Source organism: Stigmatopora argus, chromosome 12 (assembly GCF_051989625.1).
Source record: "Stigmatopora argus isolate UIUO_Sarg chromosome 12, RoL_Sarg_1.0, whole genome shotgun sequence".
NCBI lineage: Eukaryota > Metazoa > Chordata > Actinopteri > Syngnathiformes > Syngnathidae > Stigmatopora > Stigmatopora argus.
In genome coordinates this window covers 6,131,613-6,156,198 of record NC_135398.1, presented here as the reverse complement: position 1 = coordinate 6,156,198, position 24,586 = coordinate 6,131,613, and the positions used below count along the sequence as shown (strand labels likewise).

At 43.7% G+C, this 24,586-nt stretch overlaps 3 protein-coding genes across 9 annotated transcripts in view; 1 reads left to right on the top strand and 2 right to left on the bottom strand.

Moving 5' to 3' along the window:
- Window positions 1-20,353, top strand: part of vwa5b2 (von Willebrand factor A domain containing 5B2) — a 28,234-nt gene extending 7,881 nt beyond the window's left edge. The window contains exons 4-28 of one of the 5 annotated variants that reach the window (XM_077614929.1): window positions 6,515-6,630; window positions 9,911-10,076; window positions 10,239-10,364; window positions 10,452-10,546; window positions 11,706-11,858; window positions 12,129-12,323; window positions 12,530-12,752; window positions 13,104-13,255; window positions 13,332-13,463; window positions 13,698-13,822; window positions 13,904-14,080; window positions 14,183-14,293; window positions 14,904-15,106; window positions 15,753-15,867; window positions 15,948-16,133; window positions 16,353-16,581; window positions 16,660-16,976; window positions 17,061-17,292; window positions 17,537-17,875; window positions 17,951-18,088; window positions 18,221-18,349; window positions 18,415-18,465; window positions 18,770-18,869; window positions 19,017-19,140; window positions 19,203-20,353. In XM_077614929.1, coding sequence (XP_077471055.1) covers window positions 11,720-11,858; window positions 12,129-12,323; window positions 12,530-12,752; window positions 13,104-13,255; window positions 13,332-13,463; window positions 13,698-13,822; window positions 13,904-14,080; window positions 14,183-14,293; window positions 14,904-15,106; window positions 15,753-15,867; window positions 15,948-16,133; window positions 16,353-16,581; window positions 16,660-16,976; window positions 17,061-17,292; window positions 17,537-17,875; window positions 17,951-18,088; window positions 18,221-18,349; window positions 18,415-18,465; window positions 18,770-18,869; window positions 19,017-19,140; window positions 19,203-19,943 — 4,158 coding nt within the window. In that variant the 5' untranslated portion in view covers window positions 6,515-6,630; window positions 9,911-10,076; window positions 10,239-10,364; window positions 10,452-10,546; window positions 11,706-11,719 and the 3' untranslated portion in view covers window positions 19,944-20,353. Of the gene's footprint in view, window positions 1-6,514; window positions 6,631-9,910; window positions 10,077-10,232; window positions 10,365-10,451; window positions 10,547-11,705; window positions 11,859-12,128; window positions 12,324-12,529; window positions 12,753-13,103; window positions 13,256-13,331; window positions 13,464-13,697; window positions 13,823-13,903; window positions 14,081-14,182; window positions 14,294-14,903; window positions 15,107-15,752; window positions 15,868-15,947; window positions 16,134-16,352; window positions 16,582-16,659; window positions 16,977-17,060; window positions 17,293-17,536; window positions 17,876-17,950; window positions 18,089-18,220; window positions 18,350-18,414; window positions 18,466-18,769; window positions 18,870-19,016; window positions 19,141-19,202 lie in introns of all 5 variants that reach the window. The other 4 variants (XM_077614928.1, XM_077614927.1, XM_077614930.1 and 1 more) reach the window with 4 other exon arrangements.
- On the bottom strand, window positions 13-6,940 carry prss56 (serine protease 56). Of its 3 annotated transcripts, none has more exons than XM_077614932.1 (14): window positions 6,508-6,939; window positions 4,649-4,807; window positions 4,317-4,574; window positions 3,974-4,163; window positions 3,673-3,781; window positions 3,445-3,601; window positions 3,217-3,359; window positions 2,962-3,121; window positions 2,674-2,859; window positions 2,389-2,580; window positions 2,057-2,250; window positions 921-1,440; window positions 737-843; window positions 13-644 (listed from the first exon to the last, which is right to left on the bottom strand). In XM_077614932.1, the coding sequence occupies exons 1-14, from the start codon at window positions 6,605-6,607 to the stop codon at window positions 471-473; spliced, it is 2,649 nt and encodes an 882-aa protein (XP_077471058.1). In that variant the 5' UTR covers window positions 6,608-6,939; the 3' UTR covers window positions 13-470. The 3 variants fall into 3 exon arrangements, 2 of the variants coding, with proteins under 2 accessions (XP_077471058.1, XP_077471059.1); XM_077614933.1 differs by having other exon boundaries at window positions 4,317-4,571; XR_013304177.1 differs by lacking the exons at window positions 13-644; window positions 737-843 and having other exon boundaries at window positions 1,294-1,440; window positions 2,057-2,245; window positions 6,508-6,940.
- Window positions 20,354-21,027: 674 nt separating the features above from the next.
- Window positions 21,028-24,280, bottom strand: alg3 (ALG3 alpha-1,3- mannosyltransferase). Its single transcript, XM_077615476.1, has 9 exons — window positions 24,046-24,280; window positions 23,039-23,138; window positions 22,816-22,963; window positions 22,443-22,603; window positions 22,208-22,328; window positions 21,927-22,132; window positions 21,772-21,847; window positions 21,359-21,504; window positions 21,028-21,287 (listed from the first exon to the last, which is right to left on the bottom strand). The coding sequence occupies exons 1-9, from the start codon at window positions 24,221-24,223 to the stop codon at window positions 21,116-21,118; spliced, it is 1,308 nt and encodes a 435-aa protein (XP_077471602.1). The 5' UTR covers window positions 24,224-24,280; the 3' UTR covers window positions 21,028-21,115.
- Between the last annotated feature and the right edge of the window lie 306 nt (window positions 24,281-24,586).

Below are 24,586 nucleotides of genomic sequence, written 5' to 3'. Positions count from 1 at the left end.
ACTCGAATACCATAATGTTAATCGGAATTTTATACACGTCATTCAAATATATATATGTATTGCTTTTACAAAAATACAAATACGTTTTTTATACAAATAAATAAGATAAGAATGTCATAGACAGTCTATGGTTTTCACAAGAGGGTCAACCTTTGTGAAATACTTTGAAATAATAAGAATAAATTAATTTAACATTTGTACATATTCATAAGTTAGAGAATCCTGTTGTGAGGCCTGGTTGATAGCTGGATGTATACATTCATCGTTTTTAGGTAAAGTCGCAATATGGCTCTCAAATGATGGCTGAATCCCACTGGAGGATACTCTCCACAGTAGGAATAACCAATGTGCGTTTTAGTCCCATCACAAAGAGGGACCACAGTCTCTCGGGGGCCTTCAAATGAGGTCTTGAACGTCACTCGTGTGAGTTCTGAAGACAGGCAATGCTTCTTCTTGTGCTTTCATTGACGTTAAGTCTTGAGGGCCTCCAATGCCAAGGAGATGATCCTCGGCACACTGCGGTAGAAAGAGTCATTTTCCAGGCCGATAAGACTGTAGAAAGTCAGAGGTCGTCCTCCCACAGTAGCTCTGATCCTTGCTTGGTAAAGCCCTCGATCGTTCTTAGAGTTCAGATCCACTAAGATCTGCAACAAAAGAGAACCCCAACTTTATTGTTCATCATTATGTTCCACTTCATGATAGCTTTTGGATCTTGTAGTTGTGAATAATGAATTACCTCTTGAAAGCTCATCCGCAGGTTTTTGTTTGGGATATTTAGCACCCAGTGGTAAGAGTCTCTCACTTGAGTGACTTGCTGTGAAGTCTCACGTACACCTGGACAAACTTTGCGGACAATCCAAACATTTCAGGATGGGTTTTCTATTTTTTTATAATATTGTGAGCTCTTAGAACAGGCCTACCTTTACCACCGGGACCAGGTGTCTGTCTCTTATGAAGAAGGCTTCTTCGTTTTCTGTGTGGCCTTAAAATATTGCTGAAATGTAGAGTGGTTGCAGCTTGAGATGTTGTCTTTTCGAGATCATTGTCGATTGGTGGGATTGGGGTTGATACCGCAGCTGATAACCTTCTGAGATTGTCCAATTTGCCCAACAACTCATCAGTTGAAGTGACCTTTGTTTCACTTTGTGTCTCATCACGGGTCGGGGAATCATTTGAGGATTTTAATTTCTGAATTTCAGTCATTAGGGCTGCAAGAAGTGACCAAGACTTCTTGGATTTTGGTGAAGAGGAAGGATCGGTGTTGATTTGCGGTCCTGTGGAAAATGTTGGAAGGGGAGGAAGATTATAAGAACCTCCCTGGATGTCGGCTGGGTCCAAGTGAAGTATGGGCGGGGCAGCTTTGGAATCCAGTTTGGAGCGTAACGCTGAGATAATATTTAGGTATTGCTCCTCAAGATGAAGTACAGAGTTGTCCCCTGCCTGGAAGAAACATAACCATTAATTACTGACCAGATTAGCACCAAACAAATGGTATATGGTGATGGTGTCTCATTCTAAGGATTTCCGTATTGCTTAACTAAAAATCCGAACTCCAATGAGGTACATAAATTAATGTAATCTCTTGGACCAATTAATATCTTGTAGCTATTGATTATTTTAAAATACATTTGTAAATTTTGTTATACTTTTGTTATGTTTACACCATTAAGTTTGTATTGTTGCTTCCCCATTCAGGAAATGTAATGGATATACAATACCTCAAATGCATCCAATCTAGTTACATAATGTTTTTATTGTCTTGCTAAAACTTGGGGGCCAACATTGTTGCTGGCGTGCAATGAATTGCGAGCTACTGACATCAGAGAGTTTTGTCGCCCTGTGAGCTTGCATGCATACACATTGGGAATGCTACACCGTGTTACCAGAACAGAAAACATCCAAGCATTGAAGGGCTGGCAAAGGTACAAAAGTTCTGTCTGATTGCCTCTATCAGGATCAGCTTTGAGGGAAAATTAGTTAAGGATCTTATTGTAATTTTCAGCTCAGGAATAGTGTGTATTTTTCTTCAAACTAGACCTATTGAGGGTGTCGGTACCTGTGAGAAAAGGTTTTCTTCCTGCGTAGAAAAACTATCTTTGGAAGTGTCATTGGGCCGTGTCTCCAAATCTTCAGCCATGGTTACCAAGTAATTCTCCCAGTCTTGCACAGAAGGGCCCAACGCAGTAAAAAAAGCTGGAGGAACTGGAGAGGAGCCCTGATCCTCTGGAGTTACAGCACCATCTTGCTGCTCTACAATGAATAACACACTTGTTGCAACATCAGCTATTCTAATTTGGTGGACACTACTGCACATGAGAACAATAGCAATAGAAGTGTATCTTTTATCGGTAATAAAGGAACATTGCCAATTGATTGGATTATATGTACCTTTGATCTGCACAAGACTGTGATTGCCACCCAAGGCTCTTTTGTCTCTGTTGTGTTGAAAAGCAGTGCTGTAGATGTGTTCGACGAGTTGGGGAAGAGTCTGGGTGAAGAAGGTTAGGTCTACTTTGTCTCTTATGTAGTCTTCGGCGCTCTGGAGCAGGTCAAGCAGAGTCTGCAGGAACGAACGAAGCTCTACGTGCAAGATGGTGTGGGAGGGCATCCGTTAAAAAACGGCATCATCAAAAATCAACAGTTTCCTGATCTATTTTGAAGAATGCTACGTACGACATTTTTTGAATCGGGTGATACATTTGTCCTCTGCCATTCGGCTGCAAGCACTGCTCGACTGTCCTTGGCAGGTGAGGGTGTAGAAGCGACACAGAGTGCCGAACTCTGACCTTTGCTCCTCCTCTGTCATTTCTGTAGTTTTTAGAAGCTCTGAACATGTCGGCTCCCGACTGCCAAATGACTCTGTGAAGGAATGACAAAAGGAAAGCGTTCATAGTTATTGAAGTCATGACAGCTGACCTACACAACAGTATTTTGGGTGTTTACTTGTAGCCTCAAACTTACTCTGTATTTCAACCTGAATCCAGTCCGAAAAAGCAGACACACGGGTATAAACTCCGGGCTTGCCTTTCTCTCCGCAACCATCTCCCCATGATGTTATACCGTGTAGCTGGAAGCGACCAGACATTCTGTCCTGGTAGATCAATGGTCCTCCGGAGTCACCCTAGACGAATCACAGAGACCGTAAAGCAATGAATGCGCCAAATGGAAAGTGGACAAGGTAGTAAAGTGCGTTGGAGAGTGAAGATCATTACCTACCTGACAGGAGTCGATCCCTCCAGATAGATAGCCAGCACACAGCATGGTGTTGGTGACCAGCTCTTTTCCCAGTGCATTCTTACAAGTGTTCTGAGGCAGTAAGGGCACTTTGGCCTCCATTACGATGTCAGCAGATGGGCCATCTGCGTAGATATTGTGGATTATTGCTTCATGGAAAACACTTGAAATGACTTTAGCCTACAGAAATGTCACAGAAGGGCTACTCACCTTCATAAAGAGATCCCCAGCCTGCCACCAGACAAGGACTGCCAGTAGGGAGTTCCGCCCCTGAGGGCAGACACACAGGGGTGACACGGTCTGATAGCACCACCGGTGACGTCAACTCCACCAGGGCTATGTCGTTGTTAAAGGTCTTTGGGTTGAACTGTAAGACATTTAAAACACAATACTGTAGATTGAGGAAATGTCCTGCTATTAATGCATTGCATTACATACCTTAGGATGCGGGATGATGCGGTTGACTTTGAGAACCTGCTCATCAGGGTCAGTCTTGGTAATGTCAAACTCCCCCACCACAGCAGTCCAGTAGCTTTCGCTACGACTCCTGTGTGGGTCAAGAATCAACGATGAACAAGGATGCAAAAGCTCAGCCTGACGAAAAGGCACCCTGTCTTGAGAATGTAAACAGTTTTGCTTAATTTGCTTGAAAATCACTGACTTTGTTTGGATTATATTCTGCACATAGCACTTACTAAGGTGTCCACTGTGTGTAGAGTTGTGCATATTTGGCCCTTACCCAGCAAAGCAGTGTGCTGCAGTGACCACCCATGAGCTCTCCACCAGGACCCCTCCACACATCAGGCCACCATCTAGCTGCAGATTGACCAACCAGGGCCAGCTGCCCGGTGGAGCAGGGGACCCCCCCACGATCCTGGAACGAGGTTGGGTTACGTTGTGCGTCGAGGATGACCTTTGGCCACACACGGCTGTAGGCATAGATACAGACAGACGGATCATCAAGAAGTGTTGCTAATTCAACTAGCCACGAATGTGCCCTGTGGTACATATCCAGGAATCAGAAGTTGGATAATAAGGATTAAATGGACATTCATCAGTTGGAGAAGTATGTATTCGCTCACCCTGCACATACGTCTGAGTGGCGGGTTCCAGGTTCTGCATTGTGTTAAGCAAGCTGCACTGAAGGACGCGGGCGCTGCAACTCTCACCCGTGATTCGGATGCAGCTCTCTTTGTCCAAGTTGCCAACTTGACAACGATGTTGGTAGAAAGCGCAGGCCTGGCTCAGGGCCCAACTCCGCTCTGCTTCATCTCGAAGCTTCTGGGCTTTGCTGATGACATCGCAGCTGGGCTCTGATAAGGCATTGCTGGGAGAAACTGCTGGGGCGGAAACCGGAGAGTCGGTCGGGGTTAATGGGTAATTTACAGAGAGCTGGAGTGGATGTGGATCTTACTGCAAGATCCAGAGGGCTGTCCGCAGTCCTGAAACAAACAGGGAGCGCATCCCCTGCACCCCGCCTCTGCTCGAATCCTCTCGGATGATGCTCGATCCAGTGCAGAAAGGGCACTGGTCATGGCTGCCTCCAGAACCAGAGTGCCACGATCGGACAAAGCTAATAGTGGACACAAAGACCGACGATTGTGATTGAAACAACTGATGTGGACTACTAAATGACGAAGATTAGTTTTTGCCATTATTGTAGTGTATGGGTCAAAGTCTAAGCTGTTAGATGTTGTGATCTCTGTTAAGCTAGATGCTTGCTGGAAATGTTATACATAATGGTTTTATACAGTAGCAGTCCACGTGACAAATAGCTGGAGCCTCTACTGAGCTCCATGAAAACCTTCAACTTGGATGCACGTTATCCCATGTTTTAAGCAATTTTGTCTCATGCCGAAATCTTAACAGTTTTAGATTACAGCAGTTTTGTGAGGGGAGAACTCATTTTTTTCCTCATGCCGCTCTTTGAGCTCGTTGGCAGCGTGTCGGGGAGGCTAGTTCACGCTCAATGCGCCCCCGAGGCTCTCTACAGACACACTTCAATCGGGCCGCCGACCCTGCTGCTCCCCCCTCTGCGGCCGACAACATCACAGAAAGGACACTGACAACAGAGATACTGATTGAAGTACTTAATTAGAGCGCCGGCGCTGAGCGGGCAGAGGCTGGCAGGCACGGATGGACGGACCCAGGGGGGCACGGATAGGCAGCCACGGCAAAGCATGGACCTTGCCATGTTAGTTTGAGCTTTGTTTGGCTTTTAAAACTATAAAATAGTATTTCTATTCTGTTAACATTTCTATTCTTGTGTTTTAGGGGCCCTCGAACAACAGCAAACATGAATCCTGCTTGCTACTAACTTTTAAAACAATTATTTAAAAATAGTGATAGGGATGCAAGTTTAGAACATTGAAGCCTATTGAACACTTAACACTTGTGTTGCTTTTAAGGACTCTACGAACCCATTGTATGTGTATTTAATCGTATGTAGATATTAATTACTTTTACCGGGACTTGAGTAGGAAGGAAATACAATGCCATACAGCAGGGGTGCTCATTATGTTGATCGTGATCTACCAGTCGATCGCCAAGGTATTATTAGTAGATGGCCAGACAGGAAGATTTGTTCCTTCGGGCTTGAACAATGTCTCGTTTGAACCGCGACATTGCAATACTCTTTATTTTGAACATATCTGACTCTTTTAAAGTCTCATCAGTATATAAGTGTGGTGCCGACAGCCTCGGCTAACATAAATGACCTGTCACAGCTGCTTGTTTTTTCCTTTGATATTGATATTTAGTTAAAGAGACTTGGCGCATCTATGCTTCATTTGTTGGTAATGAGACACATCTCAGATGCCCTCCCTCCAAGATAAGTATCCGAGTGACTCCTTGGAGGTTGTCTCCTTGAACAAGGTGGATCACGGGAGGTTGGCTCCTTGAATAGTAGACCTTGGAGCGAAAAAGTGTGACCACCCCTGCCATACGGTATCCAGACTTCCAATAGTGTATCCATTTAAGGCAACGATTCCCAACTAGCAGAAAATTATTATTTGTCTGAATAACTGCTTGAATAATCTGTGCCAGTGATGTATAGCGACAGGCTGATTCACCACAGAAGGGACAGTCAAACTGTTAGTACAAATTGTATACCTTGGATATTTCACTGATAGGAGAACTTTCTTTGCTGTACATGACTAATTTTACCAAAGACACGTGAACAGTATTTTGTGGCAGGTATTGAGCCCATGCTAGTTGATCTTTTCAGGCTGGCATTTCATTGCAATTCTTGACTTTCTCGATCTGCGTGTTTACCTTTTAGTGCACTCTGCGGCATCCTGTAGACCTCTCTCCCAGCCGGAGCCGCCAGCAAGCAGTCCAAGCCCGTGAGCAGCAGCGATACGAATACGAGCATGGTGTCAGCGCATGGGACGTCAGGTGAGGACAACCGAGTGACGCTCGGAGAATGCCGAGGCGATGCTGGCCTTCTTGGGCCTGAGAGCGTCCAGGTGTCTCTGCAAAAAGACTTTCTCCCTCCTCCTGATTGTCTGCGGTGCAGGGCATCTGTCTGTAAATTTAAGTTGCGGAACAATAACGGGCTCCTGGTTGCTCCCCCGGGTATATATAGAGTCTCCAGGGAAACACCAGAATGGGGGAGGAGAGGAAAGGGGTGAGAAGAGGGGAGGGAGAGATGCTCCCATGCAGGGCCAATACACAAACAGATGAATTCATTAAGACGGTGACAGCAAATCGGGCGCAACTTGCCAAGGCTGGACATCACAATGAGGTTTGGTTCTGTGAAAGGAGGCGCACGGGCAGGGGAGGGCGGGGGCCATGGCGGACCCATTGGCTCGGCGGCAGGCAAAGGGGTGTTGTTTGAATGAATTAATGGGAGAGGAAGAGGGAGAAATTTAGAACGATAAGGATATGGGCTGATGTGAAAATGGAGGGGAGGAATGCACCACCAACCGACGGGACGCGGCGTGAGCTCGGCTAGTGTCTGCCATTCTCAAAGAGGGCCTCTCAAAGGGGGCATTGTACCACGGCGTCCCTCTGAGGATGCCCGCATCAAAGGCGTCCCCCCGGCATCACTCGGCCGCCGACTGCATTGATCACTTTCACTCTTTTATAGCCCCTATTAAAATATTGTCAGTTCACATCACTTTTGTCTTTCTCTGATGAACTCTCTTTTGTTACATAAAGACGCGAGTGCTTAGGAACATTAAGTGATCGTGTCCTGCTCGTTTGTTCGCATCGCATGCAATGAGCAGCAGCTTTTTAGGAATGCAAAATGCTCAGTCAGGTTTTCTCACAAAATGCAAATACACTTAGAAATTTGGATGACTTCTCTGTCAAACAAACTACTCCATTTTTTTTACTTGAAAGTTTTCATAAATAATGATAAATGCTTAAACTAACTGTGTTAAAAAAGATAGACCCAAATAAACATTTCCTCCTCTGAGGTTTGCCGGCTATTTGATTGTGTGCAAGGTGCCCCGGCCCCCTCCATGCACCCGTGTCGCACAATGGCCCCCGAGATCTGAGAGCGAACTCAGGCGGGGCGAAGCGGGAACGCAAAGCAACAAACAAGCGGCATTCTTTGTTTTCCTCCCTCCATTTTGCTTTGATGTCCTCCGATTCTTCTGCTCGTGCCTTTCGCCAGGGAACCAGCCCCTGGCTACATATTTGCAGCAGATAGCATCTAGTACAGTGGTGCCTCTAAATACAAGAGACCCCACTTACGAATTTTTAGAAAAGTTGTAAAGCTGATTTTTAATTATCATTTTCATTTAACTTCTTCAGACATCCAAACAAATCCTTGAGATCGGACACAGATTTTATGGCAGTGAAATCAACTCAAACAAGCCCAAAGAAAAGCAGACTCTTCTTTCACCCGAATAAACTTAAAAAAAAATTCGTTATCAATCAATTCAAAACATGCATTAGTGGCAGAGCCCAAAGAAATGCTGGATCATGAGCAAAAATGTCCAACCATTGTTTCTCATATTTGACTTTTTGGCTGCATTCCAAACTGATATCAATATTACGTGACAGGTTGTTGTTTTTTTGCATCAAGAAGGCAAACACAAGGAGTTTGTAGATAAGGGAAAACTAGTTATACAAGTGTACAGATGCACTGCTGCCCGGCAAACATGTTTTTCCACCAATAGCGAAGAGATAACACAATGCACCACACTGAGGACCTTGACAACAATCGGTTTGAATAACACCCCAATATTGTCTTCGGTTATGAAACCATTTTCTGCCATTGTCTTCAGTTGGGAAACAATTGAAATCTAGGTCAGTGGGGTACGCAAGGGAGAAGGAGACGTTCCCAACATGTGAGTGCAGACAGACACTTGAAGCCACTGACAATAGTTCAGGCCTCATTGTTTTTCATGTTGTTCATTAGATCTATTATGACCTCAACTGTCTTCAAATGTGTGCTAACCACCATTTGAATATAAATTGTTTGCTAAAACTGAAGGATAATGATTTACATACCAACACACATCCTTTTCAGGTACCAAATATGACCTTCCAGTAGTTTCAATAATGATGGCTCACATCATTAAGATCTGCTTTATGTAGTGACATGCAATCTGAAACAGTTGTATCAGTCTTGTTAGATATTTGTTTCTGGTTTGTTTTCAGTTCCTCCCACTTAACTTTACAATTCACAATCAAAAGTAACATTTTTGGGCACCCGCGAAGCTCCAAAAGTGGGGGGGGGGAAATGGATCTGTCTCTGTTTGGGATGCAGCTCTTAAGGGTAGGCTGACATCTTGTGTTCAAATGTTGGAATGTTCAGTAATGCCTGTACTGAATGACTTGACCTTTTAGATGTTGGATGCTTTTAGCCACCACTATACAGCGCCAAGTGTGACCTGTGTGATACTCCTTACCTTCTCATCCACTCACACCTGCAGGCTCTGTGCCAAACAATGAAGCTATTCAGCAAATGACTTATAGTTCCTCCTCTGCCAGCACCTTCCATTTGAAATGCATTCCACGTGTAATGCTGTCAACGGCACAGTTAAATATAACACATTTTCAGATTTATAGAAAGACGCTACTATTCTGACAAAACCTGTTTCTTAAATGGCGAATCAAGGTGTAACTGCACTTCAGTGTTTAGACTGCAATGTCTAAAAATAAATATTAATCAATCCGCCAACTGATCTAGTCAGTTCAATGATTTGTAACATGTAAGCATAAAAGTTTTATTGTAGCAGATACAAATCTGTTTACTGCTTTAAACTAATTTCTATTGTAAAACATCCACATTTTCTGCCTGTGATTCATAGCATTGTTGTTGAAAGCATTAGGGAAAGCATTTTATTTATTAGAAGTATATTTTTAAGTTAGGACTGTGAGAAGATGAATTAATCAAATTAATTAATTAATGGACCGATTTTTTTTAGGTTCCAAATATTGGAATTAGCATCAACCTCTAAAAAATTGCATCTAACTGAGCATTAGATAGGACAAAAATGTGACCATTTCCATAGGGTTAGAAACTTTGTAGGGTGCGACCGTACATCTCCATCTGTGTCCTAAAAATGACAAAAAAATGGATTTGAAGTCACTTTTACTGTAGTGTTTGTCATGCAGCTTCTTTGCTCACCTACTGTCGCCTGCAGCGTCTCTCTGACTGACTCCTACTCCTCCCCTTACACTATCTCACCCGTTATGTCTCTCTCTCTCTCTTCGGCAGGGCCATTAGCCGTGAATTATGGTGCCCCTACCATCACAGCCAATTGTCTGGATGAGAAACAGAGTGTGCCTCACTCGCCGTTGTCCTGCGTTCGCCTCCGGCCAAGTGACGGACGGGCTCGCCGTCCAGAAGCTGCTGATCATCTCTGCGGTGTTGATGCAAGCAGGTAAAAGGAGGAAAATGTCACGCCGTCGGCTGGTGATACGTCACGGCGGGTCAAGCTGGAATAATATTTGTGTCGTGTTGCGAGACTGCTCTCAAACTTTGACCTATGCATGCAAGTTGTTTGTTGAAATTGTCTGATTTTAGTCTACCTGTGAAGTTACAGTGAGAATATTTGAGAGTGCCGGAAAGTCCAACAGTTGCATCTCTGGAAAAGATGGAATTTAATGAGGGTCAGAATGCAGTGGCTGGATATATCACTATTTGATCATACTCAGGACTAAACTGCACAGTAAGTTTTGACAATTTCTTTGACTTACTTCTATGAATGTATTTTTTGTCCTCTCAAATATATTTTGTTCAATGTCTTCTGTTTTAGTGCTATTTTCTGTGCATGTGTTATTTGCTGAAGGACCAAATCGGAGTGGGTGGAGCAGTTTGGCATCATTGATCCTCTTATTAAAGTTTTCCAATGTAAGTATCAAATTCAATTGGGCTTACAAGCCACATCATTGTTGTGATTTTTCTGAGAGGGCCCTAATTACTATTAAATTATATTATTATATTGCATAGTTTTACCCTATTCACACCTGTATAAATAGACAGTCATGTACAGTGATTCTCAAATTGTGGTTAGGTACCATTATTAGCACGCAAGCCACCTCTAGTGGAAGAAAAAAAATCACTGCCTTACAATTCTGTTGTATTTAACTTTTAAGTTAACTCAATATTGATTCAGTTGTCTTGATTGTGTCAACTGTGATCTACTGTAAAAAAACTGTCAGTTTGTACACAAAAGACCAGAAAGGTTTTTTTAAAAAGACAAACAGATACCAAATGATTGCACTTTCCCAGTGTGGATGTGTGTCAGTTTACCTTACTTGAACAAAACAAGCATTTACTGTATTTGCCTGTTATGAGGTGACAGAACAGTAGCCAGATGGAGGCTGTTGATCTTGTTTGAAAGGTAGATGTGAAAAGCCCATTACTGGGACAATGGCAAACATACACGCACACTCGCTCACATCATGATGTGTGCTCACATTTGCGCAAATTTGTGTCGGTGGTGCACACTCTTACCCATGGACTGAAAGTCAGTTGGAACTGAAAGTCAGTTTCATACTGGACTTATATGGATTTTATGAGGATGATTCTGATATTTGGCTGGGAGGGAAACACTGTTAGTCAGTTAAATCATTTAGAAAAGTACTTTAAATCATATGAAATAAGAATAAAGTTACTTTTTGGGTTTAACCTGTATGTTCACATGCTATTGTTGACATCTCAGTTTGAGGGACAAGTCCAGCCGTAGCGAGACTTGATGCAAAAGTGTGTGTTGACCTCCGGTGTTAATGATTGACCGAGCTTTAAACACAAAACCACTGGTTGCTAAGAGGATGAGGATAAGGAATAATGCATAAGAACTGCTATGTATGCATGTATATTGTCTTTTAACATGTATATTTACATTCCATGAGCAAAGAAAAAACGTTTTTAGCAGAAATTTGCTGTTTGCTTTCTTATTGTGGCTAATTCGGGGTTCATTGTTCATGCACAACAAATGGAAAAATAGGTACTACTTAACATGCGCATGTGAGCTCACAGACTGATTTGCTTTTGGGATTATTTCTAGTCTGATCTGAGAAGATGGTGGGACTAAGGAACCGCTCCACATGGGATCCGCTGCTCCTCAAGTCATCTTGCATCAAATCCTGTGCCATTGGCTGTTCCCTGGGCATCACTGCGCACCTCACTTATGCGAATGCTGAGAAAGACCCCGTTGAAGGTGAGTGATGGGGCAAACAGGTGCATATTTGCATAAACTTATACAAAGTGCAGTTAAGAGGTTCATAAGAGTCTGTGATCGTAATCACTTCAAAAATACTTAACATGCCAAGTCGTGTTTGATCTTTTTCAGTTCTGCTGATTAAAATCAATGATTGATGTTGCAAAAATTTGAAGTCTTACATTGAAGTCAATGTGAAAAATGTTTATTAGCTTCTAGATTTGGGATATTTCTCTAGACTTGAGAAATATTTCATTCTCTACTATATAGGTGTATTTGTGTACCCGCTCGGAGAAAAGGAGATTGTGGTAGGCTTTGAGGCAGCCATTGCGGGACGTATGATGGGCGTCCAGATCCAGAACCGGGGCAAGATGAAGGATTGCTGCTCGGACTGCTGCCCCTGCACCGAAGGACGGGAGTGGAATTGCTGCGGAAACTCGAGCTTGGATATGCAGTGTACCAATGGTCAGCGTGTAAACAGAGAAATAAGTAGTTTTATCATTGTGCCATTAAAATAACCTGTTAGTCTCACAGAAGAAACGTTGTTTCTTAAAAATGTTGAGCATGGTAGTGTATATAATTTCTCCATTGCAAAATACTTACTGTGTTCAAGTAGTCATGCCAATTGAATCTTTTTGTTCTTTTGAGCTGTTATTTCTTTTTTCTTGCAGGGCACCTCATCCTGGATGAAGATCTAGAAAGAAACACCTTCATTGTGGCCACAGGACTGATAGGTCCACTGGATGTAGTGTCCATCATTATGAAGACCACAGTTGAACTGCCGACGTTAGAAAACGGAGCGATCCACATTGTCTACCCAACGATATTGACACCCATTGTCACGCACATGACTGCAAGCAAGAGTGAAACAGGGGGGAGATCGGAAGAAACCGGGTACTCAAAATTGACAACCACACTGACTACTCATCAATATTAGCACATTACAGGGAACTCATTTCAATATAATGAGATTAAAAATCAACCACAGAGTTTTATCAGGTCCATAAGTCTTTTATTCATTTTAATTTGATTAATTAATTTATTTTTAACTAACATTTTTTTTATTACCAAAAATAGTCCCCAGCCCCATAAAGAATTAGTCTACAATTTGATATCAAGTAAAAGGTTTTTTAAAATTTTTGTTTGGCAAGTGTAGTGACGTGTCTAGTTTGTGTAAATGACTTGGAGTTTTCTAAACCTTTCTTAAATCCTTCTCATTTGTGTCTCCTTCTTCTCTCCAACCAGCTGTTTTAGCGGCACCTCAGGAAAAGCGGACCGGGTTCTTGATTCTGAGCAGCAATACTGTGCACATGCCATCTTTACCAGTCCAGCTGCCAGTTTGGCTCCTTATGAGCTCAACTTCCAACTGCTGGTTCGAGGAGCTTGTCTGCTGGCTGGTACATTTTTCCTGGACCACAGCCCCCTTTTTGTTCAATGAGTTTCCCTGTCTTTCTTATTCTTAATTTACCTCAGGACTGGAGAGCCCCACTCATGCCCTGAGAGCAGATGCTGACCCCAGTGCCCAAAGTGCCTCCGCCACGTATATCACCTTAGCCCAAGAGCATTCCTATGACAGACACATAGAGATCATCCTTCACCTCAGTGGTGAGTAGAGGAGGGTTTTTGTTGGTATATTTTCTGCGTATGGGTTGATAAAGTTGTGTGGGTGGCAACTATTTCCATAATAAAAAGCAGACTTAAGGAACATTTCTCTTATCGAACTCAATATGGTGTTGTATAGTTAACACAATGACAATCATCAAATAGTTATAAAAAAGCTTTATTCATGCTTCTCCGTAAATATTGTTTTCTATTAACAATTAATGTGATTTCTTCAAGAACCACACAGCCCACTTGTCATCATAGAGAAAGGAAGGCTCTCCTTCAGCCAGTATGGACAGCTCATCCTCTCACGACGGGATTTCATTCGCTCTACCCGCAAAGATCCCGAACCCGAGAAAAAGGTTAGCAGTTCCGTGTGACAGTTTCTCCATCGTTTATTCCCTCATGCAAACTGTATTGCATTTGATGTACTGCACGTGCAGGTCGACTTTGTACGGAAGCGCTACCACAAGGACATCCTGAACAACCCGGTGTTGATGCTTAATTTTTGTCCCGATTTCTTGGGAGAACCTCTAGAATTAAGCAAAGCCACCAGAGAAATCTTGTTCCTTGTTGACTGGAGTGGCAACATGAACGGAAACGGCATCGGCCGCGTAAAAGTGAGTGCGCCTTTATCTGTCAAACATTAATATGCAATATATTTCAGTATTCCTTCCCTCTACTAAAACCAATTGCTAAATGTGTTGTTCTTGTATCACCAGGAAGCCCTGGCAGTGGCGTTTAAGAGTCTCCCTTCCGGCACACTGCTCAACGTTGTGGGCTTCGGCACCCCCATGAAACCTTTGTTCACAGCCAGCAAACTCTGCACGGATGTTAGTTTGGATTGTTAATTCTCCAAGTGGTGTTGACAATGATAACATCTCCAATCGTGTAGCTCTTTTCATCCTTCAACCCAATTTGTCACCAGTAGACGTCCAATCCATTTAAACTAAGAGGGCTGGCAGCAAACATTGATTCGCTGACGGATCATGTTCCTTGGGGATCGTGTTTCCTAAGGGCAGATGTTTTCCAGTCGCGCAGGACGCTGCGTTTGAATCTGGCTGGGCTTTAATTAGGCAATAGGTCAATTCTATGGGTTGCCTTAGCAGTAGAGTATCAGGTTTAATCGAGACCAGGATAAACAGTATTTTCACACTCACCTGACCATATGGTGACCTTTTGCACGTTTTCAACACGCCAGTAAGGTGTCCTTTCAGAACCTCCAATCAGCTGTGTTTGTTCCCATTTGGAGGCTGCTCCTAATGTGTGCATGTTTACCTTGGCTTTATTACACAAGCTCTGATTCAATTACTACTACTTTCTTCCCTTACTGTGTCACGGGGGCATAAGATATAGAACAGTCAATTTACCTTGGAGTTGATGTTTACCTACTTTGGTTTGGTTACCTATATGTAGCTGATAGTGCAATTTTTTGTGTTTCAGGTCACACTGATGCAAGCCCATGAGTATGTTCAAAGGATGAGAGCGGACATGCGAGGCATCAACCTACTTGGGACGCTGTCCTGGCTGTATCAGCAGCCTATCCAGCGGACGCACCCTCGTCAGGTCTTTATCATTACAGACGGCTCCAAAAACAACGTGGCTAAAGTTTTGGAGCTGGTGCGCAGAAACACTTGCGCTGGCAGGTATGGATGCGTGCTATTTCCTCAGACAAAAAAAAAACAGTTCATTAACATACATCATAAACATACCCAGCAGACAGTGGCAACTGATTATTCGAACCCAAATTGTTTCCGTGACAGCATTTCTGGTGTATAGAGGAATTATTAAAAGGTTATAGTGCTGACATCCAATTAAAATCGAGCAATTTGTCGATACTTGTGCATCTATAACACATTTGATTGGAACCACAAAGTGCTTCAAAGGCCAAGTAAGCAAAATCCTGGACTCCGTGGAAATGGAGTGGAAAGTGTGTGCATCTTGAGGCCAATTCACCACAAGGGGGGAAATGAGAAAAAGGCTAGAGTATATTTCAGCCCCGCCCATTAATCCTGTTAAGTGCTCTCCTATGCAATAAAAGTAAAATCCCAACCCCACCCCACCTCCCCCAGCAATGTACAATAACTCCATTTATGCCTTATTAGTATTCTGCTGCTACACTGACTTTCCTCACATCGTGTGGATATTTATGAAAGTATTTCTCTTGCACCATTTGAAACTTAGCATTTTTGGATGGTTTATTTGTACTTATACCAAATGAAGCATCCATGCTTTCATGTTTTCGATGGTATGGTCAATGAGATGCAGGGTCTCTCTCCATAATGCCCGCAGATGTTTCAGTTTGGGCCTCGGTTCCCGAGCATGTAGGCGGCTCCTGGAAGGTGTTGCCAAGCTCACAGGAGGAACCACAGAATTTTTACAAGAGGAAGAAAGACTTCAGCCTAAGGTCTGTACCACAGGCACCATCGATTGAGTTAATCAATATTTGCTTCTACTTGTGATTTATGACATCATATCTGTTATTAGCTCATCAAGTCTCTGAAAAAAGCCCTGGAGCCTGTTTTGACGGATATGCGGATTGACTGGTACCTGCCTGAAAACATGGAGGCTCTTCTTTCACCCAATGAAATCCCCGCGCTTTACCCGGGCAACCGCCTTATTGGATATTGCACGCTTTATGACATGACAACATTTAAGACCAAAAAGACAGAGGTAAGACAATTGTCTGCATGGTTTTCTTAGGGTGACTACAGAGGCTGTGTGAAGTTTTGCAAAACACTTGTGCAACAAAATGGCAGCAAGGATAGCCTGTCTCGAGTTAAACTATCACCATTTTTTGGCTTTCACACAATTTGTCATGAAACTGTGATTTATTGTTTCCGAACGTATATTTCTGCCGACTTTCTAAAAAAAAACACAACTATGTTTTAGTGTCAAGATCCCGTCTCCAAGCGCACACGTAATGCATCGGTGGGCTCCGTTTTTGGCCCGACAAATGACGACGCCTCACCTCCAACATCTGAGCTCATGCCCGCGGTCATTTGTCCTGAGGGTAACCACCTGGAGGAGGCGCTGAAGGAAATATCCAGAGAAATCTCCTCCGAGTTCTCCTGCGCCAAAGACGCTCACCCCAGTGCGTTGCATTTAGGCTTGCAAATGAGTGAGAGTTTTCTGGTTAATTTCCATAGGAAAGAAACCCAAAACATTGGCTCACATGTTCCTCATTTGCACATCACAGGTGTGGAAGTGGACTGGCCCAGCGATGTGAGAATGAGAATCCAAGAGAGATCCTACATCCAGGAGCAGTACGTCCTCACTCACTGCTCCCTCAGCAGCGAACGGAGTCTCCCCACACACGTCCACGCCTCGTCAAGTTCTGACGCCAAGAGCCGGGCTGGTCTGACTGACCCCGTGTCTCCTGCGCCGCTCCTGGACACGGGATCTTTACCTCAAGGTCTCGAGAAGATACCCGGTCCAGAACAGAGGTCGTCTTTGTCCCGCTGGGCTGACAGGGGTTGGCAGCAGAACCTCTCAGCCGACAGCGGCGGGAAAAAGGTGAACATTCGGACCTTGACGGTTTCAATTTTGAATTCTTAATTACATTCGTAACACTTAGTTTTACTCTTCTCGTTCTAACAGCATGGGAAAGGAGGTTGTCGTGAGGAATCTCACTGGAAGCAAAAATCCCTGGCCCGTTCTAGCATGGCAGCAAGAAGCTTCTCATCGCCGCAGGGTGAGCTGGAGATGCATCGCCTCAGGAGAGCTCTGGAAAGGGTCTCCTTCGATCAAACTCTGGGCGGAAGGCTGGATGAAAGTGACGGGGAGACAAAGCCACCAGACACGCTTTCACACCGAAGCCTCAACGACTCCAGTGAGTTTCTGCAAATTGCCTCATCCAAAAATGCGGATCGCTGCCAGCCCTTGCTGTCCAAATGGATTGGACGTCAATCGTTGTCACCGGCAATGAAACATGATCGTTCAGTGGCAGGCATCCCAGTTCAAATGGATTTTGTGTTTAGTATTGGTGTCAATGAGTCAGGACACTTTTTTTTTTTTTACTAGTGTTGGCAGATATACAAAAAAAGTCACTGTATCACATTATATTTGTTTGATAGGTGGACTCCTTTTCCCCGCCTCTCCTCTGGACTGGGACAACTTCACAGACCCAGAGTACCTTTTCACCGGAGTTCCCCTGGAGGATCCCCCGCCGGGCCAATGCCGTTCCCTCATTCACGGCTTCCTGGGCGGTCGACCCGTTTCCTGGGAGGTCACCGTGAACCTGGACCACCTTTTGGCCCCTGATGACCGTAGGGCAACAGTGGTGGAAGGGTGTAGAAGCAAAGGAGGAGGAATAGAAAGGGAATCTTGGGAGGAGATCATTCACCAGCTGACCGCTCGCTCTGTAATAAGAGACTTTGAGAGAATGGCCGAGAGGGAGAATCAAACAGGACATGGTTGAGTTTCAACTGAACCATAACCGTACTCGTATCTACGTATGGTGATACTATCTTCCCAATGTGTGTCTTTAGGTACGGCGAGACGGTATCGTGTGAAGGCCATCCAGACGAGTAAACATTGCAACATCACGTCCATGTATACGACCTTCACCATCATTGACAGCAACCCTAATAAAAGCGTCCAGGAAGGCTCAGAGGTCCAAAATTCAGGTGTGCCTGCCTACGTATATGTGCCAATTCGCTGAAGCTGAACAGCAGACCCCTCGTTAACTATCTAGCCTCCTAAAACTAAACTAATACTTGTCTGATGAATATGGGTCGTAAGAAATGGTGTCACTTTAGGGTTGGTTTTGGGAAGCAGTCGCAGTTTCCAGTCAAGCAGTCGCAAGCAGGAAACTTATTCTGCAGGTGTGAGCAGAAGACCGATCAGCAGAGACTGCGAAGAGGGTCAGGACACCTGGAACTCTACAGGTAGCCAGAATGGATTTCTATTATTATTTTTTTGCCGAGACATCAGCCATTTTTCTTTCTCTCAGACAGAGATGATACTCCCACCTCACCGTGTAGCCTTGCATCCTGGGACTCTAGTAAGTGCTGTCTATATGCCCAGCAGTTCGTATATGTTAATGCCACCTTGTCTTTAAATCACACAAAGCCTGTTTAAGAAATTAGTGTTTAAATTCACCCTTAAATCTACGGTAGTGCTTTTTTTAATATGTACGGTTCTCAGTTGCTATTCAAAAATGTTTTTTTTCTAGAGCACAGTGTTCATCTTTAGAACAAATGTTGTCCTAATATTTAGCCTTTACGAACACTTTTGCCATCAACGCCACTTCCTTTTAGAGTAAACCTATCCAAATGAACTTTATTTTGATCAAACTGATTTCTCAGGTGCCTTCAGTGGTGGCGCCTCAGTAACAACGGGCCCGTCGTCCACTCGTTCTCAGCGTTCTGTCGAGAGCAGGTCGATGGAGAGTTTCTTTGGGACCAGGTAATTTCGTGTCACTAATATTGTAAGATCCCAAAATGTGGAAGGGGCAGTATGTTTTCTACTCTCATACTATCGCTTCAAGCACTGAAATGAGGGCCCGATGTTAGTGGAGTCCACATGAAATCCTCAATAGTACAACTCTTCCAGGGGTCCCCTTGGCAGACTCAGGTCTTCAATTTCATCGGGACGTCAGGCTCCTCTCAAGTCCCACTGCTTGTCTGCGGAGAATGACAAACAAACTGAGAATGAAGCTCCAGACTACCTGCCTCTGGTGAGTCTACAGCAGAACCTCACAAGTCCAACTTCTTCAACCCCAGAGCTTTTTCTTCTCAGGTTCGCCTTCAGTTGGCCTCAGGGGCTTTCCTGCTCACCGAGATGTACGCCAACTGCGTCCAGATCTCCTTGGACCGCCTGAAGCGGGCGTCCCCTTACAGCCTGCACCGTCGCAGCTTCAGCCCGCCTTTCCGCTGCGCGTCCCCCAGCGCTCCTTCGTTATCCTCCTCCGCCAAACCTCCCGGTCATCACCACGTCACCTTTTCACCCTCCTCATGCTCCCTCGCCAAAAAAACGGCGCCACCTTTCCACCACACACCAGACGACACCCCGTTGATGCTGGAACCCAAACTTCGCAGAAGACAGCCGTCTGACCGAGACCCCGTACTCTTCTGCCCGGATCTCCCCGGCTGCGAGGAAGGCTCTTTAGAACTACCGGGTGGCAATTCTGCCGGGCAGGCGGACAGCGGTCGCGGGTCGGAGACGGACGTGGGCGGGGGTCCTTCGCTGGAGCCGCCCTACCTTCAGGTGAGTTGTCAGTCAGCCGTGGACGACGTGGAGGGCTCCAGCTGGGCGACCGCGGTGGCCCTGGCCTGGCTGGAGCACCGCTGTGCCGGATACTTCATGGAGTGGGAGCTGGTGGCGGCTAAAGCGGACTTCTGGCTACGTGGCCTGGACCTGCCTGAGGGCTTGGACCTAGCTGGGCTGAGGGGTGCTGCCAGACAACTGTTCCTGCTACTGCGCCACTGGGATGAGAACATCAAATTTAACATGCTGTGTTATAATCCCAATAATATGTGAGATAGATTCATGGGGATTTATGTTATCTCTGTGGAAGCTGAGCCAGATCCCATTTTCCATTTCAACCATGTGACGGAAAATATCAACGTGCCAAGTTCATCGTAAGTCATTGTCTGCATTTGATGGCGATAGATGTCCAGTCCATTTGAACCAGGAGGTCCGGCAGGGTTAAGTGTATTGATGTCAACCGGTGATAAACTTATTTAAATTCACATCCAAGGATGAAAAGACCCATGATTGGATGTCTACCGTCCTCAGTGGCACACAGTTAAGATCATAATGCTTGTATGCAAATCACATAAATGCCTTAGCCACGTTCAATGTCATTTTAAAGGAAACATTTTAACGTGCCAAATCTTGAGTTATGAAAGGGAACCAACTTTTTGGGAAAATAAACTCCCAATATTATAGATCTCGACTCCTTTTTGTACTGTCGACGCGAAAAAGATAAGACACAAAAGTGAATGATTGCTTTCATATTTTTTATATTCATTTACAAAATGTGACCTGTTTCGGTCATCGCTGTGTGCTGATAAGTTGTTTCTATTACATCCCCAGATTACTACTAGCTACGTGCAGTAACTGTTTGATCAGAACCAGTTTGACCTACTACTGCAAGTGCTTCAAAAAGAAGACATCATGCTTAGTTTTCAGATTAGGATGCAGCTTGACATTCTACCAAATGAGTAAAAAATGAACCTGATATATTTCTGACTTAAGTTTTCCAAGTATATTTGGTTGATTGCACTCATTTCCTTGACAGTTGAATCATACCACCTATGATGCATTTTCTTATAACACGTGATGTACTTCACTCATGTTTTCTTCTGTTATACTGCAAAGTTCTTCTTCCAAAAGCCATTCAATTTTGATCGCATCAATGACCACCTAAGGTTAGTGATGACATATCATGTGACAAATTTCAAAAACACATCCCTTCCTTCTATCATAAGTCAAAGAATGAAACCTGAATATCCAAATCTTTCTCTTCTTACCTGCATGATGGTGGACACACTCCGTTAGCTTTTGTCACTTTTAGCATACGGCTAAGAGGTAAACAAGGCTCCTCGGGGAAAACAAAACAAAACCAAAAGTCCAGCCCAGTGCGCAGGAGTCGTTAGGCTGCGAGAGAGGATGCACTGACACACACACACCTCTACTTGTAATATGCCTCATTGGCATTTGTCCTTGACTGGTGCTTTTCTTTGCGTTACAGTCGGAGGAAAAGGGCTCAGCCACAGACTGAAGAAAATGACGAGGTGACACACGTGGAGGGCTACTGAGCTGCTGCACGTCGAAGGGTAAGTGTTCCATGAAAGCTCCACCAGACCGAGTATGAGGACCCTAAAACCCAAGTGTTGTTGTTACATCACATTTTGTGGGTGTGTTGAAATTTCATTTTTTATGTTCCTCACCTGAGCAGATGGGCCATCTTTTTAAGTCCTCCACTCCAAAGCAGGTATGGCAACGTGTGGAAGTACCAAACATAGAATTGATAATGCAATGAGCGACTGAAGCACATGCCAATGAAGTTGGAAGTGAACAGGATAAGGACGATCTGTGATTGGCTGTTAAGGGCCATATGTAGAAAATGGGTGGAATTGAAGAACTTTGTGGTGTGATAGAAAAAACATGGACATAATACATATGTTATACTGAGCTGACACTACATCACAATCACCTTTTTTTAATCTCTGCAACTTAATGACGTGGAAATGAATGAAAAGTGTAAAGCCAAACAGTTTTCACATTACCAAGAGGACAAAAATGTGGAGGAAAGTTTGTGTTTGCGCAAATAGCTCAGGCTAAGTTGTATATGAAGGATATGGTTGGCTGTGTTTTTCGGTGCTGGGTCTTTCCTCTTGCCAGGCTCCTTTAAGAGTTCCAATGGGCTTTCCGCAGGCCTTAGAAGAAGTATATATATCGTATAAGAATAACATTTTCATACATCGTGTCCTTTATTAAATTGAGTTTGTGTCTCACCTCTTCCAGCAACGGAGGGCGAAAAGCAGGAGGCTCAGCAGGTGAGCCGCCAGCAGAAGAAAGTGGAAATAGCGGTTCAAAAAGAGCCACTCGGGCAGGAAGCGCCAGTTGACGGTCCACTTGAACATGAATTGACGCCCCAAATCGAAAGCCTGACTCATGTAGCCCATGGGATTCTCCAGGAGGAAAGGCAGACCTAACAAGACCTGCAAATTGCCAAAGGTTAGAAATGACGACGGGTGATAGCAAATGTCATGTAGCGTAGAATATAGAATATTTACCTGTATGCTCGCACATATACCAAGTTTGGGTATTGTCCTCATTAAACCAAACTCAGAGAGCAGGAGGAAAAGTAATCCCGGGGCAAAGAGGAGCACGTTCATTTTCACAGACACGGCTAAACTGTCAGAAAGAGAGGAAGACTAGACTGTAAATTGAATTACTGGGTTTTCATACTTACAGACACATACATTCGTACTCACAGACAGGCAATATATAGGAAAAGGCAACACTTGCCTGTAAACGGCGCATCCCAAGGACCAGTGGCCGTCGATAAAAAGGTTCACCGCTGCAAAAAGCAACATCATGGCCACCGGGTCGTTGAACAAACGCAGTACAAAGATCGAGTGGATCCGGTAGGAGGCACAGCACACGAAGAAGAAGACATAGGGGGGAACCTAGGGAAAACATTTATAAAAAAAAAAAAAAAAAAACATTTTATCCATTATCTCTAGCGCTATGGTTCCTCCAGATGTTTTTTTTTAACTGATTGGCTGCCATAGACAGCAATTAGTTCGAAATACTGCAACCAGAGAAAGGAAAATGCTCTTTTAGTAAATTATGAAGCTTTGTGATAAATGTAGCCACTTTTTATTTTTTTTAAACTCACCTTTTTAGTGCGGCAGTATATTCTGAAGACTAAAAGCAGAGTGATGAGGTAGAACACGGCAAAAATGTATTGGCCCAAGCGGATGTTGGCTCCAGAACTGGTGATGTAGTAAAGAGCAGTAAAGATGTATACAAAACCGGCCGGATACCTGAAATAATAAGGAAGTCCATTTTCAATTCTGCATTTTGTCATTTTCAATTCCCAACAGTCTAGGAGGACTTACACCAAGGGGCCAGTGTCTCCTTTAAGCTTGGTGTAGTCATAGGTACCGTTGATTACTCCTTCCACTTCATCCATATAAGCCTTCCAATCAATCTCAGTGTCTGGAAAAAAACCCAGTAGAAACTAGTATTAGGGAATTATACGCCAACTTGTCAATACATCTAACAGATTCTCAATAATTAAAATAACAACAACACGTGGACTTAGGTGTTCACAAATGTGTGATAAACGACTGGTCATAAGTTTGAGAAAAGATCCCATTATTAATTTCTACACAGGTATGTGAACAACCACTGGTGGGCTAGGTGCAGGTGTGTAATTGGATTGTCTTCTTTTTCTTAACTTGCTTGTCATTGATTGTTGCAACACATTTCTTTGACACATAAATATGAGATGTTATTTTTTTACATTTAATAATTGGTCAGATGATATTTTTGTTAGACGTGAATTCATAGTTGCTTAATTCAGATCTAAACAATGATAGTGGGGCAGAATAGACTGTGTAGATGATTCTGAAACATAAGATATTCCTCAACGATGTATCTGTTCATCAGGTATAGTGATGAGCATATGGATTCTGACTTTATGAATGTACAAATAAACCCCTAAATCTACATAATGCCATTCATACAGCCGAATGACTAAACTGCACGTTTTTAACATTTCTACTATTATTAATACTGTTAATCGAGACCAGAAAAAATATTTTCTGTAAAAAAAATCCAAGTTAAAATGTCTTTTCTCAAAAGTTAGGAAGTCCCAAACTAAATAAATATGTCACTTCCTAATCGTTAATGCTAGATCATTTAAAAATTAAGAAATAAAAAAGGTCTACATTTGAAGGACGCAACACAAGCGTAGTCATAAGGAATGCCATGCGTCGACTGTAAATTCCATTTGACAGGTGGGTGTCTTCATGTTGAAGCTAAGGCTAGCCTTGTAGCATGCACACACGTCCGCAAAAAGGGAATGGCGCAATAGCATGCTAACTAGCTCCGAGCTACTTACATGACACTTTCTGAATGACCCACACATTGATCCCAATTTCTAGGAGCCACAAAACAGACACCACTAAAAAGGTGTACTCGGTCTTGAAGAGGATTAAATGTTTTTCCATCCACAAAGTCTGGAATGTCGCCCACAGGGGAGACGCGTTGCCGGGAGGCTTTTTCCTCGCTGGAGCCATTGCTAACTTGCTAAGCGAGGTGACGTGAGGCACAAATGCGCACGCGCGACTAAACTTGACCGTGACGTCATTTGGGTGGTTTATAAAGTTCATTTGGAGAGGTGAGATGAATAGATTTGAATATTCCATCAGGTATTGCCACAACTGAACAGCAGAGGGAGACAATCTACTGTGGCATGAAAGTGGTTAGAATGGACAAGGGGGTTTTAAGTGAAAACAAGAGGCTGTAATGACAACAACAATCCCTTGTGTACTTATTTAACCACTAAAGGAATTGTCCATTGTATTATATGACAAACCGTGTTCGTCTCCTGTAGTTGCCTCAAAACCATTTATAGTGTGGGCCTGAAAACAAGAGCTTTT

What these genes read in the sequence shown, in the direction of transcription:
- prss56 (XM_077614932.1), bottom strand. Translation starts at nt 6,607, where the DNA reads ATGCTCGTATTCGTATCGCTGCTGCTCACGGGCTTGGACTGCTTGCTG. An exon ending in GCCGCAGAGTGCACTAAAAG is followed by an intron (nt 4,808 to 6,507) that starts GTAAACACGCAG and finishes GTCCACTATTAG; the next exon opens with CTTTGTCCGATCGTGGCACT. An exon ending in GCATCATCCCGCATCCTAAG is followed by an intron (nt 3,602 to 3,672) that starts GTATGTAATGCA and finishes AATGTCTTACAG; the next exon opens with TTCAACCCAAAGACCTTTAA.
- alg3 (XM_077615476.1), bottom strand. Translation starts at nt 24,223, where the DNA reads ATGGCTCCAGCGAGGAAAAAGCCTCCCGGCAACGCGTCTCCCCTGTGG. An exon ending in TTGGGATGCGCCGTTTACAG is followed by an intron (nt 22,329 to 22,442) that starts GCAAGTGTTGCC and finishes TCTTTCTGACAG; the next exon opens with TTTAGCCGTGTCTGTGAAAA. An exon ending in GTATATGTGCGAGCATACAG is followed by an intron (nt 22,133 to 22,207) that starts GTAAATATTCTA and finishes GGCAATTTGCAG; the next exon opens with GTCTTGTTAGGTCTGCCTTT.